Below are 22,965 nucleotides of genomic sequence, written 5' to 3'. Positions count from 1 at the left end.
AATAAAAACTACGGTGTTCTAAACCCTCTCCACTCTATCCAAAACTAAAAAAAAAAAAAACTTTTGCCTTTAGCTATACTTTAAGGGAAGATTATTGAAATTCATGGTCTGGTGACAGGGTCTCTTTAAAGACTGTGTGGAGCTGAGAATCTCAGTGAGCAGGTTATCTGTTTTTGTTTGTTTACAGATTTCCAATAACCATGCATGTCATTTCTGCTTGTTTACTGTAACATCTATTTGGGTGTCATAAGAAAACCAAACTATGCTAAAATACCAAAAGCTAAGATGTGATTTGTTGCTTTACTTAACCCCTTCACACTGACCATACACAAATATGAGGCCCCCACTGGACTGGGCTTGTTTCTGTGGGGCCTCATAATGGCATATTTTCCTTTTTGTGCTGGGAGCGTGCCACATGGCCCCTCCCAGCACAGAGACCAGGGTCTCACTGAGAGCCCGGGCCCCTTTCTACCAATCAGGACCCAAAACGTCTGACTCCTGGTCACCTGACCGCTGCGATCGCCTCTGATTGGTGATCACCGTGATCTGTCACTGTGCAGCCCGCCCCCATGTTTTGTGTCTCTGTGAATGGAAAAGACCGACAGAATATATCTTTCTCTGTTCTTGCAGAAAGGGGAAAAACGTGTGTAGAAAACAATAAAAATAACCTAGATCAAGGTTTAATCTGGGTTAGTGTTTGGGTCAGGGTCAGTATTTTTTGGACAGGATTTTTTTTGTTTTTAAAATTTAGTTCAGTGTATTTTAGGTAGGGTTTGTGTGTATGTATGTATGTGTGTGTGTGTGTGTGTGTGTGTGTGTGTGTGTGTGTATGTGTGTGTGTGTATATATATATATATATATATATATATATATATATATATATATATATATATATATATATATATATATATATATATATGTATGTGTGTGTGTGTGTATATAATATATATATATATATATATATATATATATATATATATATATATTGTAAGGGATCTTCCCGGGGTAGGGTGTGTTTGGACACAGTTCACAGCAGACTTGGAATTTATAAAGCAGATCTTGGCGTTTATTCGTGGTACAAACAGTCCAGCAAACAAAATATACAGCAACACCGTGCTTTCTAAGTACAACAAAAATAAAAGTCCTAGCCCGGCTGGGCGCTTACTAACAGGTTCTTCTCACCTATCTGACACTTACAAACACAGCGTCTTTCGCCTGGATATCGCAGGGTGAGTTTTAGCTCCAGCAGTGGCTGTGCTTGCAGCTTCCTTCAACACACAGATTGTTCATTCCCTGGCTGAGAGCAATCACCTGCAGGCCCAGCAGAGCCTTTACCTTCCCAGGCTAATTAGGATCAAAGCTCACCTGATCCAAAACCCAGAACTGGATCGGGGGGTGTGGAATGACAGGTCCCTCTACCAAACCTACCTGCCATTCCATATAAACCCAGGCCCGGCAAAATTAAATAACAACTCAGCAGCATATCGCTGCTGAGAAACTGATCCATCCTGGATTTACCATCTCACACTGTGTAGCAACCTAGGTGAGATGTACACCCCCTCGATCACTTCTCCAGTGACATGTCTACATATCCCCCCCCCTCTTTTTCAGACCGGAGGGCTGAGCCTTTTGTCCCCACAGACAACTTACCCTTGACAATGCGTCAGCATTTGCCTGTAATTTCCCTGGCCTGTGTTCCACAGTGAAATTAAAGTTTTGTAGGGAGAGAAACCATCTAGTCACTCTTGCATTTCTCTCCTTGTTTAACTTCATCCATGTTAGGGGGGCATGGTCTGTCACCAACTTGAATTTCCTGCCTAGCAAGTAATACTTTAAAGATTCTAGGGCCCACTTTACTGCTAAACATTCTCGCTCCACAATGGCATAATTTTTCTCGGCCGGGGTTAGTTTTCTACTCAAGTACGTTACTGGATGCTCCTCACCATTCACTACTTGTGAGAGTACTGCACCTAAGCCTGTGTTAGAGGCATCTGTCTGGACCAGAAATTCTCGCCTGAAATTGGGGGTAACTAAGACAGGTGGTTGGCACAAGGCAGACTTAAGGCTTTGGAAAGCCTTCTCGGCCTCTGGGGTCCACGTGACCATTGCTGTCTTTCCGCCCTTTGTCAAGTCAGTTAGTGGAGCAGCAACTGAGGCAAAGTTCGGCACAAATCTGCGGTAATACCCCGTAATACCCAGGAAAGCTCTAACCTGTTTCCTTGTCAGGGGTCTAGGCCAACTCTGTATTGCCTCAATTTTATTTAGCTGTGGCTTAATCAACCCTCTCCCAATAATGTAGCCCAGATATTTGGCCTCTTCTAGGGCTAGAGCACACTTCTCGGCATTTATGGTCAACCCCGCATCACTTATGGCATCCAACACGGCCTGTACCTTACAGAGGTGACTTTCCCAATCAGGGCTAAAAATGACCACATCATCGAGGTAGGCAGCTGAGTAATCACGATGTGGTCGCAGAATCAAGTCCATCAACCTCTGGAAAGTTGCAGGCGCTCCATGTAACCCGAATGGCATCACTACATACTGGAATAGCCCATCAGGGGTGGAGAATGCAGTTTTCTCTTTAGCCTCACCAGAAAGTGGAATCTGCCAGTAGCCCTTTGTGAGATCGAGGGTGGTTATGTACCTGGCGTTACCCAACTTCTCAATCAACTCATCTACCCTGGGCATAGGATACGCATCGAACTTGGAGATCTCATTCAACTTTCTGAAATCGTTACAGAACCTCCAAGTTCCATTGGGCTTTGGGATTAGCACAATTGGGCTGGACCATTCACTCTGTGACACCTCAATTACCCCCAGAGCAAGCATACGTTTTACCTCGGCAGATACGGCTTCCCTACGTGCCTCCGGTATCCTATAGGGCTTAAGGTTTACTCTGCTTCTAGGCTCAGTTTCAATGTGATGATGGATGAGGTGTGTACGCCCTGGGAGGTCAGAGAACTTGTTTTTGTTTTTCTGTAAAAATTCCTGAGCCTCCTGTTTCTGTGACACTGATAGCGTATCACCTACCTTGACTGGAGGGATTGGTTGTGACAAATTATTAACAGTATTTGTCGCCACCAAGGATTCCCTGTCTTTCCAGGGCTTGATCAAGTTTATGTGATAAACTTGGAAAGGCTTCCTTCTACCTGGTTGGTGCACCTTGTAGTTCACCTCACTGATCTTTTCAACAATTTCATAGGGACCTTGCCACTTCGCCAAGAATTTACTCTCAACAGTGGGGACTAGTATAAGGACCCTATCGCCTGGGTTGAATGTCCTGATTCTTGCGGACCGGTTGTAAATTCTACTTTGGGCCTCTTGAGCCCTCTGGAGGTGTTCCCTTACCAGGGGCATTACAGTGGCTATACGGTCCTGCATTTGTGCTACATGCTCAATAACACTCTTGTATGGGGTGGACTCATTCTCCCATGTCTCTTATGCAATGTCCAGTAGACCCCTAGGGTGACGACCATAGACCAACTCGAATGGTGAGAACCCTGTGGACGCTTGGGGCACCTCCCTAATAGCAAACATGAGGTAGGGTAATAAATGATCCCAGTCACGACCATCTTTTGCCACCACTTTCTTCAACATATGTTTCAAAGTTTTATTAAATCTCTCCACCAATCCGTCCGTCTGGGGATGGTATACAGAGGTACGGATGTGTGAGATTTTAAATAGTTTGCATAACTCCTTCATTACTTTCGACATAAATGGCGTACCTTGGTCAGTTAGGATTTCTTTGGGGATCCCAGTCCTAGAAAACATATAAAACAACTCACGTGCAATTGTTTTAGATGCAGTGTTTCTTAAGGGTACAGCCTCAGGATAGCGGGTCGCATAATCCATGACTACCAAAATATACTGGTGTCCTCTAGCTGACTTTACAATGGGACCCACTAAATCCATGGCAATACGCTCAAAAGGCACCTCTATAATAGGGAGTGAAACCAAAGGACTGCGAAAATGTGACACTGGGGCACTAACCTGACATGTGGGGCACGACTCACAGTATTTTTTAATGTCATCATATATGGCCGGCCAAAAAAACCTCTGGAGAACCCTCTCTCGCGTTTTGTCAGTCCCCAAGTGTCCCCCAAGAACATGGTTATGTGCCATGTCAAGCACCTGACGCCGGTACGGCTTAGGTACCAGAAGCTGTTCCACAATCTCATCTTTAACCTTATTGACTCTATAGAAAAGATCATTAGTCACCGAAAAATGTGGAAATCTTTTTTCAGCATCTGGTTCCTGAGGTACCCCGTTCATAACAGCAACCTGCTCTCTCGCATTTTTGAGAGTGGGGTCCTGTAATTGTGCAGCCCCAAAATTATCGCTAGACACCTCTAAGTCTAGTATATTTTGCTCAGTGGGAGGAGCCTCCTCCTCCCCAGCCAGGACCTGCAAAGGAAAACAATCATTTTCATCCTGTACACTTTTATCATTCACAGTGGACAAGGCAACCACCTTAGAGGTATCCTCACTCCTTTTGGGGATTTTTCTTTTTTCCCAGAGAGCCCAGAATAATGGAAAATCGCGCCCCAATATTACATTATGCATGAGGTTTTTAACCACACCCACTTCATATTGTACGGTGCCTTGTTCAGTCCCGACTTTAGCCAGCACTATAGGGTACACTTTTGTATCACCATGTATGCACACAACACTCATATGCTTTTTAGACTCTAAGTCCCCAGTCACCAGGCTAGCATGCACCAAGGTTACGAGGCTTCCTGAGTCCATTAACGCTTTAACAGGAAAGTCATTGATTGTGATGTTGCAGATTTGCGGTTCAGTCTCTAGTCCAGGAACTGCAGCACAAGATGGTTCCGCAAATAGCGACTGACGCCGGCTAGCGTCACACTCCATGGGTTCAGTGGTAAGGGGGCAATGGGCAGACACGTGTCCCGCCTCATGGCATCTCCAACACTGGATAGGGCCTGGTCCCCTTGGCAAGGAGTCCTTTTTAGAGCCCCTTAGCCACCCGGGACCATCACCAGCCTTTTGTCCCTGAGACACCACTTGAGCCCTTTTCCCCCCATCAGCAGCCCTCCACACTCCCCCAATAGATGGAAGTCTCTTACCAGCTGACGGTACAGATCTGGCGCTCCGGGGAGGTGAAGATGCTGCAGGAACATCACAGAGGTAGTCCTCAGTCGCCTGGAACCTCTCCACAAGGTTGACAAGTTCGTTTGCATTCTTAGGATCACCTTGTCCCACCCAGCGTTGCAGGTCAGTAGGAAGCGCTCGGAGGTAGCGATCCATCACGACCTTCTCTAGGATTTGTGCAGGAGTAGAAGTGTCTGGCTCCAACCACTTTCTTGCCAAATGGATTAGGTCATACATCTGGGACCTCGCTGATTTGTCCAGACTGTAGCTCCAGTTGCGTACCCTCCGGGCACGGACTGCAGTAGTAACTCCTAGTCGGGCAAGTATCTCCTCTTTTAGCCGAGTATAGTCCTTAACCTCTTGCTCACTGAGGTCATAGTAGGCCTTTTGAGGTTCACCTGTTAAATAGGGCGCAATTACCTCTGCCCACTCAGCGGCTGGTAACTTCTCTCGCTCAGCCACGCGCTCAAATACTGTTAGATAGGCTTCAACATCGTCCTCAGCAGTCATCTTTTGCAGCGCTTTCTGCACAGTCCTTCTCCCAAAAAAAATCTCTGGAGCGGCTCCCATCACTGTGGGTGGATTAGCAACCACAGGCGCCTCTCGATTTGCTATCAGGTGCTCGATAAGTTGTTGTTGTGCAGCCATGGACTGTTCATGTCGTCTATTGACCTCTATCTGAGCCTGCTGTTGTTGCAAACTCGCTTGCATAAACTGCTTCAGCATCTCCTCCATGTTGCTGGACTGTTCTTGGAGTGTAGTTGCAGCTTTCACCCAGGACATCAGCAGCTGTAGCCAAGTCTGTCCACACCGTTGCCCCTAGCAACCGTGTTGCCCGTTACCTCCACCAATTGTAAGGGATCTTCCCGGGGTAGGGTGTGTTTGGACACAGTTCACAGCAGACTTGGAATTTATAAAGCAGATCTTGGCGTTTATTCGTGGTACAAACAGTCCAGCAAACAAAATATACAGCAACACCGTGCTTTCTAAGTACAACAAAAATAAAAGTCCTAGCCCGGCTGGGCGCTTACTAACAGGTTCTTCTCACCTATCTGACACTTACAAACACAGCGTCTTTCGCCTGGATATCGCAGGGTGAGTTTTAGCTCCAGCAGTGGCTGTGCTTGCAGCTTCCTTCAACACACAGATTGTTCATTCCCTGGCTGAGAGCAATCACCTGCAGGCCCAGCAGAGCCTTTACCTTCCCAGGCTAATTAGGATCAAAGCTCACCTGATCCAAAACCCAGAACTGGATCGGGGGGTGTGGAATGACAGGTCCCTCTACCAAACCTACCTGCCATTCCATATAAACCCAGGCCCGGCAAAATTAAATAACAACTCAGCAGCATATCGCTGCTGAGAAACTGATCCATCCTGGATTTACCATCTCACACTGTGTAGCAACCTAGGTGAGATGTACACCCCCTCGATCACTTCTCCAGTGACATGTCTACAATATATATATATATATATATATATATATATATATATATATATATATATATATATATATATATATATATATATATATATATATATATATATATATATATATATATATACACACAAAATGTGCACTATTGTTTCTGGGCTCTACTAGGGGTACAAACAACTAACTTACACTAATGTGGTATTGCAGCAATCGTAAGGCGCAGGAGAATTTATTTTGGGCTGTTTTTTTTTTTTTTATACAATATTGTGGCAGTTTTTCCTAGAGAATAATAAAAAAAACTGGAGATGTCCATTAACATTTACCACCAAATGAAAGCCCAACTTGTCCTAAAAAAAAAAAAAAACCAAGGCAATATTATGCCTGGCTGCACAAAGTGGTTGTGGTATGTACAGTTTTACTAACACACGTCAAAGTTGAAAATGCTTGGGCATTAAGATTAGTTTCACCCTTAGGTGTGAAGGGGTTAAATTCAGTCATTGCATTTTCAGCATGTGATTTTTAAAATCCTTTGTCAGAGATTACATTTAATGGGCTCTATCTTGTATCACCACCGTGTGCATATTTCTGATTTTGGTGTTTGGAACATGTGACCTGCGGGAGACCCCCAGAGTGGTTCTATAAGTAAACACGGACTGTTTACCCTGGACGCGCTCCCCTGTGACTCCGGGCCAAGCATCACACGAACACTTTTATATACGTGTTAGAGGACAATGGGCTGCGTTTGTGTGACCGCCGCTGGAGACTGCCTGTCTGTGCGTCTCTCAGCTCAAAACAATATAGAGCTGTGGAAACCCCTAAGGAATTGTGTAATGATAAAGTGTTTTCTTTGGCACCTGTGTAAAAAAAAAAAAAAAAAAAAAAAGTAAAACCAAAAAAAAAAGACAAACTTTAACTCTGGGACTAAATTCTAATGTAACAAACGCAACATTCTGAAAAGTTTATTTGTATTGAACAAGTCATTTATAAACTTTCTCTGAAACGTCTGACTGTAAATTGTACATAAAATAATGTGGCTCCAAAGCCCATATTGATAAATGTAGAGTGCCTGCCCCTCTCGCGTGGTTTTAAAGCCCATCTGAACCCAAGAACAAAAATGTAATATATTGCAGCTTACCAGACCCTTGATGAGTCTGTATAATTTTTTTTTTCTTTTTTTACTTCACGGTGATCCTGCCAGTAACGCATTTCCTGTCTTAAGCTAACCATAGATGGATCGATATTTGGTTGGTTCAGCAGGGACTGCGCAAATTTCAATCCATCTATGGCCGTTCCCGATCGACGTCTGTCTTGCGGGACTGTTGGAAAATATTTGTCACTTGGCAGCCACCGAGGAGTTTATTCTGGCGGAGGAGTCCTGCTTTCAGCATACAATGGCACAGCAGGGGAAGATTTCTCCATCTCCATGAATGGGGGAAATCTTTGATTTATTTAATTTTTTTTGAAACAATGATCAGCCCACTGGCTGATCTAAAAAATGGGTGGAACATGTAACATATTCCAAAAGGTGAACTTATCCTCAAGGGTATGTAATCCCTAACAATGATCTTCTCATATTTACTCTACCACTGTTGATTCGGCTACAAATCAATAAGATGAGCTCGGGCGTGTTCGCACACTCCATGTGCAGAGCCCACCAGGAAGTTGGCGCTGCGCTAATCGCAGGCAGTGAGACATTGCCCGATCTCTGCAGCCGCGCATCGGGGCAATGTCTCACTGCCTGTGATTAGCGCAGCGCTGCGCCGACTTCCTGGCGGGCTCTGTACGTGGAGTATGCAAACACGCCTGAGCTCATCCTTACAAATCAAGTGAGCTTGTCACTTCCTGTTTGAGCTGACAACCTAGTGCTTCTGCTGCACTGAAATCTTGGACAGTGTTGTCAGCCTTGCCCAATTCTCTCCTTATGGACTAAAGATCACCTCTCATTTCTGTAGTCCTAACACACTTCCTGTCCTATGGTGACAACGCTACTCCTTCATCGGTACAGCACAAGTGTGCTTTTTCACCCTAGGACGGGAAGTGTGTTAATGGCAGAATTGTCAGGTGAAAGTAAAGTGAAATGCACACCTAAGGACTTGTAAGCTGCTACAAATTGCACTTTAACAAGCCATGATGAATGGAGTAATGTACCTGCACTTCTTTGAGCAGCACAATGCACATTAGAGAGATGTTCTCTACTTGGTTACAGGGACAGCAGTTTCACCAGACACAAAGTAAGGGGACATTTGCATTAGAGACACAGATGAAAATACTGACAGGGGTTCTAGTCATCCCTACTGTACTAAATGCAAGCATTTTTATTCCTGTTTGTATTGCATTGGAGAGCTCTCCTTATTTCCTGTTTGAAGCGTCGGCAGGACAGGAAGTAAGGGGGAAATTCTCTATTAACATTATTATTATTCTCTGGACGGCAGTAAAAACCCAACAAGGATTCTGATCCTTCCCCACTCTTTCCAAAAATAAGAAAAACTGTTTTCTCTGGACATGTCCTTCTAATGTGCATATTGTAAGTGGCTAAAACTGAAAATATTAAAGCTGAACTCCAGCCTTGCCTTCAGTCTTGCACAGTTCTACAGGGTCTTCTATTCTGAAATTGCTTAATCTGATTTCACTGCACACTGTGAGCTTCAGATAGTGTGCATTAGAAGCTGCAGCAAGTCAGATAGAGCCCACCTTTTCCTGGCTGTAGCACATCCAGCATCAACTAACCCTTTCCCCCCCAGCCTGATTGTCCCTGGCATGTCCCTTTCATTCATTGGATTTCAGTTCTTGTAATCATGGAGGCTCAACATTTACATTAGAGAATCACCGAAATTTCAGAGGCTATATGCTGAAAATGGTGTTTTCTGCAGTTTCCTGATAAAGAAAAAGGTGCAATCGGTGATTTTACAAGACTTTTACTGTGCTTAATGTTGTGTTTTTCATAGGCCTTGTGACTCAAAACACATAATGGAAATTATTTAAATTGAAATTAGATTGATAGAAAAAAAACGCAATAAAAATGTAACACTGGTGTGTTATTGATGTATTTTTGTTGCATTTTCAATGCATTTAGACGGGGAGGTGAATTTTTTGTGTTTGTTTTTTTTTTTTTTTTTTTTTCCCCTGACCAAAAATGCAGCAAGCAGGTTTTTCAACAGCACAAGGAAGCGCAACAGACCAGGCCATTTTTCTTGAGCTTTTCTTATGTTAAAGGTGCCGATAATGGGCGACAATAAATTCATATTAATTAAAATTCATGATATTAGTTAAAAAGTCGAATATATTACTGTTGTATATAACAAAATATATATATTTTTTTTAAAAACTATAATTTTCAGCTTCGACCGAATGCATCTTGAATTTTCAGTTTCAGCAGCAAAGTTTCCATTCGGTGCACCTCTAATTTGCATAACTTCTCCCAAAAGCCAGCCCGCTGCTTACACCCGGATAGAAGGCTCTTGAGAAGCACACAATACAGACATCATTGAATTAAATTGTGTAATAAAAATGTTATTTAAAAACTGAATGAGCTTGTTGAGGATGATGGAAGAGGAATTTAAGTAGATTAAAGTTCAGCTTTGCATTTTTTGAACAGATGAAATGCTAAAAAAGATGCTGAAGGAGAAAAGTAAGACGTTTGTGCAGATTTCCCTCCAATAATTGTCACACAACTGGTCCTTTGCATGCCATTATCCCCTATTTGTTTGGCTCATGTTGCTTGGTTGTTGTGTTTTATTTATTATTTAAATTGAAGAACCTTGGGGGAGGAGCCAGAAATAGTCTTGTACATATGTGCAGGTTTCGTCTCCTCCTGTACTGAAATTACTACTTCTGATTTCACTGCACACAAATCGGATAGAGCCGCTTCTCTTCCTGGGTGAGGGACATCCATCATCTAGCCCTTCCTTCCCCAGCCTGACTGCCTCTGGCCCATGCCTTTCATGTATCGATGTTCAGTTCTTCCAGTCAACGAGAAGTAGCCTCACCAATTGGCGATGCCTAGGGTTGTCTGCAAGCATAGCAATAAAAAACAAAAAGTGCTCTCCTGCGCTTGAGTAGTGTGTTTTGAGGCTTATTGGACTCTCCTCTTCACCGGCCTGGCTTATAGGTGTCACGCCAATGTGTCTTGCTCTCCCCCTCAGGACTATGGGTATCCTTTCATGTGCACTACAAAACAACAGAGAGGGTGAACCGACATAGTGCATTACCATTAGATGTTTTTTGGGATAATTAGTATTATACAGGAATACCCCGCATTACTTTAAGTACGCTCACGAGTACGGACACATTGGTGTCTATGGAAAACCTTGGTCAGCTTGACATGGCACTGCTCCCGGTTTATCCGTTTTTTGGGGTTGGCCAGCTTGCCCGGGCAATCGGTTATGACTGTAAATGACTATTGCAATGCAGTACATGCATTGAGAAGTGAAGATATTGCTTCACTTTAAGTACATTTTCTCTTTACATGCATGCTCTGGTCCCATTGTGTACTTTAAAAGTGGGCTATGCCGGTACTCACAAATGCATGACATGGATGAGCGTGTCATAAAATGTAGATGAGATCGCTTCCAGGTCCACAGCACACAACTGATAGCATGGAAAGGCCATACAGCACCCATGGGGGCCTACGCCTATCAAGAAACAACCTCTGCACCCTCCACCCGTCCCCCCCACCCCGTTTATAAGACCCCTTTCACACTGGGGTGATTTGCAGGCATTACAGCACTAAAAATAGCGCCTGGAAAGCGCCCTGAAAGAGCCGCTCCTCACTCTCCAGTGCGAAAACCAGAGGAGGAGCAGGAGCGGTAAAAAAAAAGTCCTGCTAGCAGCATCTGTAGAGTGGTGTGTATACTGCTCCTGCCCATTTAAATGAATGGGGCAGCGCGGCTATACCATCAGCAAAGCGCCGCAGCAGCAGGGCTTTCGCACTGGAGCGGTGCGCTGGCAGGATGGTAAAAAAAAAGTCCTACTAGCATCTTTGGAGCAGTGTGTATACTGCTCCTGCCCATTTAGATTTATCGGGCAGCGCGGCTGCAGCAGCGCTTTGCGGGTGGTTTTAACCCTTTCTCAACCGCTAGCGGGGGGGGTTAAACCGCCTCGCTATCTGCCAAATACCGCCGCTAAAACTACGTTAAAGTGGTGCTAAAAATAGTGCCATTTTACCACTGGCTCCCGCACCGCCCCAGTGTGAAAGGGGTCCAAGTAATCACATAATCTGTGTTCTCAGCTGCATTAGAGCGAGCAAGAAGAGAAGCAACAGCACACTGGGCTCCTCAATGGACACTGTATGGGCTTCCAATGTCATCAGTTGAGTGCTGTGGACCTGGAGGCACATGGTCTTTTGTGTCATGCATTTGTTGGTACATAATTTAAAATTTGTTAATGGTAATGCGCTGGGTCGGTGTGCCATCTCTTTTTGTTTTTTGGTAGTCTGCATGCAAATAAGACCTCGTTCACACAGGAGTACCTAAGCGTACGCCCGTGCAACGGCCACGTTTACCCACATAGGTGTATATGCATCACTGTGTAGGTACGCGGCCCTGAATGAAGGATCAGGCTGTATTATGAGTGGCAGCTGTGTCCATGCAGAAGCTGCATCCCAGTTGACATGAATGGGACTGTCTGCTCAGGGTTGCTTGGAACACCTCTGCACCCCATACAGGCAAACTTGGCCCTTGCACAGGCATTCGCCTACATCTAGGAATACCCACTCCTCCAAACTGACTTCCACCCATCAAGGCATTTTTGACGTTTGCATAACTCCTGCCTCTGTACAGGAGTACAGAGGCAGGGTGCGGTGATGTTTTCCCTGCTATGCACCCTGTTGGCCCTCCCTCCACTTAATTTGCCTGCATTGGGGGGGAGTGTGTAGGAAGAACCAGGGAAGGCTATAAACCTCAGGTTTAATCTGAACAAAGCTGTGCATTCTGATCCCTTGTTTTTCCCTCTCTGCAAGCATATTATACAGCCAGGCAACTAGCATGTTCAGAAGAAGGTAGCAACGGCAGCCTTCTTTCGTTCTCTGATGGGTTTGCTTTAGCCCTCGTTCACACTGAGGGCAAGTTTGAAATCATGCGAGTTCAGCTGATCTGGCATGAATTCAAACCCGCTAGTTTGAGGGCAATTTAAGACATCTGTGCAGGTTCATGCACACGTGTCTATTGACTTCGCCCCTGAAGTCACCAAAAGCAGTGCAGGAACTACTTTTGGGAATCAGTGTGGCATCAGCAATGGGCTCCAATTTTGGCATGCGATTTGACATGTCAGAAATCCCATGTCAAAACGGCCCAATGTGAACGGGGGTGTGTTGCTTGTTCTCGACTGATGCACAGCTGCATCATTGGGAATACATCTGTGAATGTGCATCAGCTTTTATTGCCTGAATTGTTCTAGCACTTGTCACTTGTTTAAGAATTTAAAAACATTAGGACCTGCATGTGGCCACTCCTGCTCCTCATGTCATGAGCAAGCCTTGATTGGCCTTGCTGTGTGATGATGCAGAGGTGGGGTCGGGAACAGACACGCAACGCCTTCAGTTGACTTCTGAATTCTCATTTTCTGCAGAAGATCAGCTCATTTACTTACTGTCTGTTCCAAGTAAGCGATCTGTTTGTTAAAAGGGTATATTTAGAGAGCAAAGCAGTTCTGAAACCGTAGTCATTCTTGTCCATTGAGTTCTCCTTTAACTTAAAGGGGTTGTCCATGTTGCCTCTGCCTCGGACCCCTCTGCTGTACTGACACTTAAGGTTCCTCACCCACTTCCAGCTCCTCCATTGCCTTGTGTTCATCCTGCTTCTGTATAAAGATTTTGCACTGGTTTGTACTAGCCTTTTACGTGTTTTGTGAAATTCGTCGCACCGCTCTGTGACTTGTGCACAGGGGACCTCCCTTACTATAGTAGTTGTAAGAGACGCACGCTTTCACCATCCAGACGCTGTGTTCCAGCACAGGTTTGATCGCTGCCTGTTGGGCCAAGTTTGTTTCATAATCTTGTTGTGCTTTCCATTATTTTAGATATGGAAGTGCAGAAAATGAAGAAAGCGGTGGAGTCACTGATGGCTGTCAATGAAGAAAAGGTAGGTGCTCTTTTTGGCTTAGGTGATTCATCCTTTTAAAGAGAGCCAAGACAACTGGCTGTGTGTGAGAATGTGAATAATCCAGTTTAAAATGAATATAGTTGTACATGCTAAATAATGTCCGCTTCCAGGTATGTATTACCTTTTGGCGAGATCAATGCCGCCCCCCCCCCCCCCCCCCAATAATGCCTTCACAAGCTTTTCTCTGCAGGATTGCTGCACCATCTTTGTTCAGGTATCATCCAGGGTCACCATCTACTTCCTGTACTGAGATGGTGGCTCAGAGATGACACAATCATGTAAGTTCTGGTGCCCGCACAATCGTGCGCGATTGTCTAATGCAGATTAGCCTACTACAACCCCTCACCTTGTGACTTGGTACAAAGTTTACAGTGTTTCTGTTTGACCACTAGTGGGGTAATGGAGACTGAGCCGCATGTGAGATCAGCCAGTGTACCTGTAGTAGCTGTTCAACTTGAGGACACCATGATACTCAAGTTCAGGTTATATAATGGGGTAGATTTAGGGACTCATGCACACCAACATCTGCTTGCCGTGTTGCGGTAACGCACGTGTCGGGGGTCATTCGTATCAGGTGTGTTCACTTTTATCAGTGTAGGGACAGTGAGAGAGCTATATTGTTCTTTTTGTGCTTTATTCACACCATACAAGTATGTTGCATAGAGATGCAGCATGTCGGCCATTTTATAGAATGTAGAACACATCAATGCATGGAACATGATGGTGTGTTACAATGCACGCTGCTGTGTATAGTCGTATGAACTGTTTTTCTGTTACTTTTAATAAAGTTTAAAAAAAGGAAAAAAAAGGTCAACGCTGCAAAGTATTGTTACAACGCACACCAGTGTGCACATTATTTGCACCATAATGCATGCTCACTGGTTTACCAACATGCAATAAATTCATTTGATGCGATGCAGTTTTTTCTGAATGGCATCCCAACAGACCATGTGCCCCACACTGTGTGGTATGCTGCCCTGTAACGCACGTCCGTTGGCAAGAAGCGATGGAGTGCAATTTGGATACATTACCACAACTCCATTATGTAAACAGGCCATACATCCTTCATAGGTAACGCTGTGTTATGGTCATTGGATTCAGATACTTGCATCAGTCCAGTTGTGACGGGTTCTCTTTAATGTCAAGGGCAGCGTAGCTGGTAATGCAGCACATGACAAAAGGTAGCGCCATCTTTTCCAAAGGCCAGACTATTACACTAATGTGATTATGAGGAGGGGGAGCAGTGGACACGGGTTAGGTGAAAACTCAAGTTTTCTTTTATTTACAGGACAGGAAGATTGAGGAACTCAGACAGTCTCTGAACAGGTACAAGAAAGTCCAGGATATGGTGGTCATGGCACACGGTAAGAAAGGTATGCATTTGTTGTCCCCTTTCCACGTGGAATATCCCCTCAAAATGAAAGCTAAACTCCAGGCAGGTAGAAGATCTAAATGAAAGCGGTTGTAAATCCTGCTTTGTTATTTTTACCTACAGGTAAGCGTATAAGGCGGCTTACTTGTAAAGCCCCCATACACACTATCCGTTTTTCTAGTTTTTCCTTCAGATTTACCAAAACCATATAATATGAGGTAAAACCTTAGTTTCAGTTTGTATGCAATCAGGAAGGCCCTTGTACTACATGGTTTTGGTAAATCTGACAAAACTCAGCAGAAAAACAATGTGTATGGGGCTCTAGTAAAATGAATGTCTCCTAAACCTGCACTGTTTAAAAGATATTCACCCTGAATTCAGCCGTTGATGTCACCAGCACATGCCCTTTGAACGTGCGTCATACCATGCCGCACCTTCAGAGCTTCTTGCTGGAACATTGAGCACATGCGTGGGAGTGAGGTCATTGCAGCTCTGGCCACTCACAGCACCGGAGCCTGCAAACCTGGAAAAAAGGCTGGGGGAAGATGTCGGGCCTCTCAGCGGTGACCGGTGCCGCTGGAAGGGCTTCATTATAAGGTGATTATTTTATAATGTGCTAGTATGTGATGCATACTAGCACATTATACTATTGTCTTACAGGTGTTTTATTTTTTATTCTGCAGTGGTTTTCTACCGCTTTAATAAGTTCTGTAATTAAGGTACTTTTATAGCATCATCAATTTACGCAGTGATTTGCACATATATATTATACATCCACATCAGTCCCTGCCCTCAAGGAACTTACAATCTAAGGTCCCAAACTTCCATTCATACACACACATACTACAGCCAATTTAGACAGAAGCCAGTTAACCTACCAGCATGTCTTTGGAGTGTGGGAGGAAACCAGAGTACCCGAAGGAAATGCAGAAATATATGTTTGATCATTGCAAGCAGCATAAGTACACAAACTTTACTTGATATCAGCCTGTACAGCAGAGCTCAGCAAGGGGATGAGTGAAGCAGCCAGTCATGCTGCAGTGCGGAGGGCATAGTAAGTAGGAGTAGAGAAATAAGCTCATCAGTTTGCTGCTGGGGGGTGTGTTATTGGTACAGTAGGCCGCAACCCACCTTAGTGTGTTGTCTTGTGGCGTGCTGTATAAAAAAACATTTATATCAGTTTAAGCCAACAATAGAATGTCAGCTTACTCTGTTGGTATAGATTAAGCCCGTGCTTGTGTGCATATTTACAGCATTTCTACTCTGGGCACCTGTGCAAGAATTCAAAAAAATGCCGCCTTGGTGGTGCCTGTAACTTAATATCTATTACCTGTGTTCTGTCTTTTTTCTTATAATGGAACATAACGCTGAGCTTATTATTTTATTTTCCTGGCATTTGTCACTTTTAGCAGTGAAGGATGTGGAAAGTGATGATTCGGTGATATCTGGCTCTAATTCTTTGGGGTTTGATGGCAATGTATTTAGTGACACGGATAAGTCTCCATCTCCTCCTCCATTATCTTTCACCCCGAGCCCAGAAGAAGTGCCTGCAAGCCCCAAGGTAATGGCTTCTCATCTTTAACATGTTAAATAAATATGGATTATTAACCACTTGACCTTCGGAAGATTTACCCCCCTCTTCATAAACGGGCCATTTTTTGCAATACATCACTGCGTAAGGCCCCTTTCACACGGGAAGGATCTGTGATTATGATCCGCCCCCCCCCCCCCCCCCCCCCCGTGATCCGCTTGCGCTGCTGGAATCGCTCCGTTGATCCACGCTGAGCCGGCTGTGCAGGGACCGCCCTGTCAAATCACCCCTCTCCTCTATGGTCTCCCCGTCTGTCCGTGTTCATCCAATCCGCTGTGCAGACGGATAGAAAAATAGGATTTTCCTCCGTCTGCAGAATCGGACCATAGCAGAGACGGATGATATCGGGTGTCAGTGGATGTTCATCCCATGAGGATGCATGTATGTCCGTATTTCATCCGAAAACTGATGGAGGAAATATGGACATATGGTCCGCACGTCTGAAAGGGGCCTTACTTTAAATGAAAATTACTCGGTCATGCAATGCTGCACCCAAATAAAATTTGTCATATTTGTCCACAAATAGAGCTTTCTTTTGGTGGTATTTGATCACCAATGCGTGTTTCTCTGTTTTTTGCACTATTATATACACACTAGTAATGTCTGCGATCAACGTCTTGTCAAATTGCATGCCAAATCAACGGCTATTGCCAGGAATGGCACCGTCCGAATCGGTGCGATGCCACTTTGTGATTGGCAAAAGTAGTTTCTGTACTACTTTTGGTGACTTCGGGGGTGCGATTTATTTATTTTTATTTTTTTTGTTTTTTTTTTTCCAATAGAAAACTGCACAGATGTCTCCCTGAAGTTGGGACTGACATGCGGGAATGAAATTGTGTGCGTTAAGCTGAACTCGCACGATTTAATTCCTGCGGTCAGTGTAAACCTGGGCTAAGTTCCAGTTAGCGTTCCACACTCCTAACCGATTCTACAACCTTTTTTTTTTTTTTTCTTTTCTGTTGCATTGTAGAGAAAAAATACTCTCCTAAGGGCTCATTCACACAAAAATGCAGGTTTAACTCAAGGAACACGGAAAGCTATGCACTATATAGATGAGTTGCATAAAATGCAGCATGCCTGCATTTTTCGCAAAACACAAAGACGCATGTCACTGCAGCATGCTTATCAAAAAAAAAAAAGTTTGAATTTTGGCCCTTCGCGTGGCTTTTGTTCAAAGAAAAACAAAAACAAATTTAAGGATGAACTCCAGGTATAGACCAGATACTACTTTATAAAAGTAGCAGTGACCTCATCACTGTACTGTACATAGTCTGCACAGAAAGCAGAGCTATGGGAGGGACCCAGCAAACCCCACCCACTACAAGCTGCCTGCAGGAAACTACAGGAGCGGGCGGCAACAAGACCAGTCACCCTGCACAAGGAGAGAGAGTAGCAGTGACCGGTCTTTATTACAGGAAGTTCCTGCACAGAGGTAAAGTTTCACACTGGATTACTGCACATATCTGGAAGAAATACACAAAGCACAGCAATTTGTACTTTGTGTATTTCTTCCAGATCTGTGCAGTAATTCCGTGTGAAACTTTGCCTCGGTGCAGGAGCTTCCTGTAGTGCAATGGCATTCAAGTAAAAATACTCATGTCTCTTGTATTTAGATGATATTGGTTTATCTTGGGATCTCTGAGAATTATGTCAGGGGAAGGAGGTAGACTCTGACCAGCCTTTTCACCTGAAACGAGTCCGCTTTGGGTGTAATGACCCCTTTGGCCTGGCTGTTGACATTGTGCAAAATGATGGCTCTGGTTTGTACTGTCCTTTACAGTGCTTATCTGGGGAATTGCTTATGGGGTCCTAAAATGTAAAAAATAAAATGAGGGTTGTAATATATAGTCTGCTTTCCTGTAGCTTGGTGTTGAAGTACATACAAGTGTCCTGCAAGTTTCCATCCCATCGTTTGCATCACCCACGGTGTTTCAGAAACAAGTCGATGCCACGAAAATAATAAAAAATGAGGAACCCTCTGCGCCAGCCACAAGGTAAATGAGACACGTCTGCTAGATAAAAAAAAATAACAAAGTAAAATTCTTAATTCTAAATTCACCTCAGTGTGTGTTGCCCTTGCCCGATTATTTTCTCTGTGCCCACTAAAGCCTATTGGAACTTTCAGTCCTCAGCCCTGTATTCTGAGGGCCTCATTTTAGCAAAATCCGTTCAAGATTTTGCATTTGACTAATTTGCTGTTCTGCTGTAGTTTTTCTGGATTTGATCTTGTCCAAGTCCTGGCAACTCGAATCAATATCCAGCTAAACACGTTCTGTTTTAGTAGTGTGGACACGCATGTACTTGGTGATTCCCATCCGATAGACCAAATGGGTTCCCTCTATATCATCAGGCTCTGTTTGAAAGGCACTGATAAAGCCACCATTTCTGTCCCTTCCGGTATACAGTCGAGACCATCCAAGTCAGCAGGAACATGCAGGTGTTTCCCCCTAAGGGATTACTGGATATGTTATTTCAAGGCTCGGTGGCAGGTTATGAAACCAGAAACAGGCTGTAGAAAACATACAGTATGAGTTGGCAGCAGAGCTCCTTGTCCATGCATCTATTTGGATAACCTCCTTGGCCACACCCCCAACTTTCAGTTAAAATCTTCTAAACACATTGCAGGGGCCCTAGAACAAAAGGTGTGTAAAGTCTTTACAGTTTGCTTTAGAGAGAAGACGAGCTTGTCCTCTGCCAGCAAGGATTCCACTCTGCAGCTTGCTAGCAGGTGATATGCTTTTCTACTCAGTGTGGCTGCTTTCTAAAAGAACAACAAACTATAAAACATGGCATGCCTTTTTATTTTGATGCACCTGTAATTTGTTTAGCTGATCTAAACTGAAAGCTGGGCAGTTTCAAAAAAACTCTCCTTAGCTGTGGTGTTTTTATTTTATTTTTTTGTTTTTGTTTTTTGCTAATGCATTGCACCACAACGCATTTGTATTCAACTGTATATGAGTTGGGGGCCCCTTAGAAACGAATGAGATAATCCTCCAAAATGCACATGCCATGTTCTGATGAGAGCACACAAGTGTGAATCTAGCGTAAGCCCCCCTTTTCACACGGGACGGAACCCATCAAAGTAGATCTGCCTGCTTAGCGGAGGGGGGAGAATCTGTCTGTCTGCTGATCCCCCACACTAAGCAGGAGGATGAGTTTTGTATCCACTCTGCTATGCAGAGCGGACATTGACACAGCCCGCTGTTTTCTAAGGGGCAGTCTGATAGAAACAGACTGCATGTCCGTTTCCATCCAACTGTCATGCAATCTGCTGGACGGATGGCGAACGTATCCCCTTCCGTCTGTTTTTACTGGTGGTGCTGGTGTGAAAGGGACCTAAGTGTCGCTTATACAAACTGGATCAAAGATCTTGGTGTTGCCTGTTTAGAAGTCAGTCATCTCCCTTCCTTATGTTTTTTTTTCATTGCAAATTTACAAAAAAAACAGGAATCTCTATCACTCGCTTACTGAAAATGGTGATGGATTTCCTTTTACATACACTGTACATTTTAGTAAAGATCCCATAAAAAAAAAAAACAGGAAAAAGGGGTTTTTATACATTTGAGCTCATTCTTAAGCCTCGTACACACGATGCGTTTGTTGGCAGGGGATTGTCTGTTGACAGACTGTTGTCCTAAAATCTGACCATTAGTATGCTCCTTTTGTCCAACCTTCGTCCAATAAATGGTCTGTTGTCAGATTTTCAGATGGTCAGTACACAAAGCCGTCACACCCAAGTCGAAAGTACAAACACACATGCTTGGAATCAATGCTCACCAAACACAATATTAGCAGAAGGGGCCCAGAGGGTGGTGCTCAAGAGCTGCAATTCCTTGTAGTAGGTTACTACTACTACTACTACTATGTGTTTGTTGGCCGACAATTGTATACCGTTAGTATGCAAGACGAGATCCAGGCACACACCCTCTTGACAAAAATCAAACGCTCTGTTGGCCAACAATCATACCGTGTGTACAAGGCTTTAGTCTGGGTTCAAACTGATGTGCATTTACAGTGGGTTTGATGCGTTTAGGAGCACAGATTCGTAGGTCATGTAAATATCATAGTATTCCATGGCATTGGTTCACATCTATGCATTGCTAATTTGGTGCGAGGGGGGGAAAAAAGGGTCCTGTGCATGTTGACTGTGGGTGCAATGTGAATTTTATCTTAATTGAACTTGCAGTAAACTCGCAGCACTCAGTTCCCATCTCTGTGAATTGTTCACTGCCTGCCTCCTGAAATTCATGGTAAAATTGCGGTAAATTCACACCTCGCACAACACAAAAAAATGGATCCAATTTGCAGTACATAGCATCGCTGGGGTGTGGACCTAAGCTTAAGCAGATTTTATAGGATTCTTTATCTTTAGCATGTGAAATGTTTATATATACGGTATATATATATATATATATATATATATATATATATATATTTATTATTATTATTATTAATGGCCAAAAGCACCAAAATGTCTATTAAAAAAAAAAATTTACATTGCCATATTGAAAAATGTCTAATTTCAATGCATCGTTTTGCACTTCTGTTCATGTTATGGACATATCTTCCCTATGCAGCATTAATTTCACTTGATGTTTAAAAAAAAAAAAAAAAAAGTATCTAGGCATATCCTTCCTGCAGTGGAGAGGCATGTCGTTTCTGCTATTTTGATGCCCTTTATTTGCCTGACTACACCCATCTGCCACATCAACTCAGGAAACGCCTCCATTTTCAAACAAAGTGCCTTTATTTGTTGATCCTCAAACTGGGGGTCACAGGTTAACCAGGCTCGATTGACAGTCAGACCTTGTGACCTACAAAGCTTCTATTCTCCAAACGGCAATGCTGCGAACACTTTAAAATCTCACTTTTTTAATGGCATACTTGGCTACGAGGGTGTTTAATGGGACCCTGTAATTTTCTTATACACTTTAGAGATCTGAGCGTAAAGCACAAGTATTGTCACCCAGACCGCAGGTGTCAAATGTTTCTTATATATGAGCTTCAGTTATGCATTTTGCTGTTTGGTCAGTTTCCCTGTAAATGTTACCTGGCTGAATTGCATGCTCAGAAAACTGAGTTGCTCTTTTCAGGATAGAGCAGCTCCTTTGTCACCTGGTTGCTCACTGCCCAATGAAAGTAGAGCTGCTGACTCCTTGTCCAGTGACACAGGAAGCTGTAGTAGGAGATAGTTGTGTCCACTGCCTGGCTACACATTGGAGAAGGGGTGTATATTGTAAGGATGTACTGATAATTTAGCAGATGATAATCATATACTGTATATACAGTTGTACTCATAAGTTTACTTACCCTGGCAGAATTTGATTTCTTGGCCATTTTCCAGAGAAAATGAATAACACAAAAACTTTTCTTTCACTCATGGTTAGTGTTTGGCTGAAGCCTTTTATTAATCAACAGTTTACTCTTTTTAAATAATAACAGAAACTACCCAAATGACTCTGATCAAAAGTTTACCTACTCTGGTGATTTTGGCCTGGTAACATGCACACAAGTTGACACAAAGGGGTTTTAATAGCTATTAAAGGTAACCATCCTCACCTGTGATCTGTTTGCTTGCAATTATTGTGTGTGTATAAAAGGTCAGTGAGTTCCTGGATTCCTGACAGACCCTTGCATCTTTCATCCAGTGCTGCACTGACGTTTCTGGATTCTGAGTCATGGAGAAAGCAAAAGAATTGTCAAAGGATCTGCAGGAAAAGGTAGTTGAACTGTATAAAAACAGGAAAGGGATATAAAAAGATATCCAAGGAATTGAGAATGCCAATCGGTGGTGTTCAAACTCTAATCAAGAAGTGGAAAATGAAGGGTTCTGTTGAAACCAAACCACGGTCAACTAAGATTTCAGCGACAACTGCCAGGAAAAGTGTTCGGGATGCAAAGAAACCCCCACAAATAACTTCAGGTGAAATACAGGACTCTCTGAAAACATGTGGTGTGGCTGCTTCAAGATGCACAATAAGGAGGCACTTAAAGCAAGATGGGCTGCATGGTCCAGTCACCAGAAGAAAACCATTACTACGCAAATGCCACAAAGTATCCTGCTTGCAATACTCCAAACACAGAGACAACCCTCAAACCTTCTGGCACAAAGTCATTTGAAATGATGAGACCAAAATTTAGCTTTTTGGCCACAACCATAAATGCTACATTTAGAGAGGAGTCAACAAGGCCTATGATGAAAGGTACACTATTCCTACTGTGAAACACAGAGGTGGATCGCTGATGTTTTGGGGATGTGTGAGCTACAAAGGCACAGGAAATTTGGTCAAATTTGATGGCAAGATGAATGCAGTATGTTATCAAAAAATACTGGAGGAACATTTGCATTCATCAGCCATTA

At 43.6% G+C, this 22,965-nt stretch overlaps 1 protein-coding gene across 17 annotated transcripts in view; it reads left to right on the top strand.

Moving 5' to 3' along the window:
• Nucleotides 1–22,965, top strand: part of PPFIBP1 (PPFIB scaffold protein 1) — a 158,227-nt gene that overhangs the window by 86,709 nt on the left and 48,553 nt on the right. For 8 of the 17 annotated variants that reach the window (XM_077469028.1, XM_077469027.1, XM_077469026.1 and 5 more), the window contains 5 exons: nucleotides 10,140–10,172; nucleotides 13,559–13,620; nucleotides 14,930–15,014; nucleotides 16,423–16,574; nucleotides 18,468–18,598. In XM_077469028.1, coding sequence (XP_077325154.1) covers nucleotides 10,140–10,172; nucleotides 13,559–13,620; nucleotides 14,930–15,014; nucleotides 16,423–16,574; nucleotides 18,468–18,598 — 463 coding nt within the window. The remainder of the gene's footprint in view (nucleotides 1–10,139; nucleotides 10,173–13,558; nucleotides 13,621–14,929; nucleotides 15,015–16,422; nucleotides 16,575–18,467; nucleotides 18,599–22,965) is intronic. The other 9 variants (XM_077469030.1, XM_077469034.1, XM_077469025.1 and 6 more) reach the window with 2 other exon arrangements.

Source organism: Lithobates pipiens, unplaced genomic scaffold (genome assembly GCF_037356315.1).
Source record: "Lithobates pipiens isolate NorthernLeopardFrog02 unplaced genomic scaffold, aLitPip1_a1.2 Scaffold_8, whole genome shotgun sequence".
NCBI lineage: Eukaryota > Metazoa > Chordata > Amphibia > Anura > Ranidae > Lithobates > Lithobates pipiens.
This window is presented reverse-complemented; position numbering and strand designations above follow the sequence as displayed.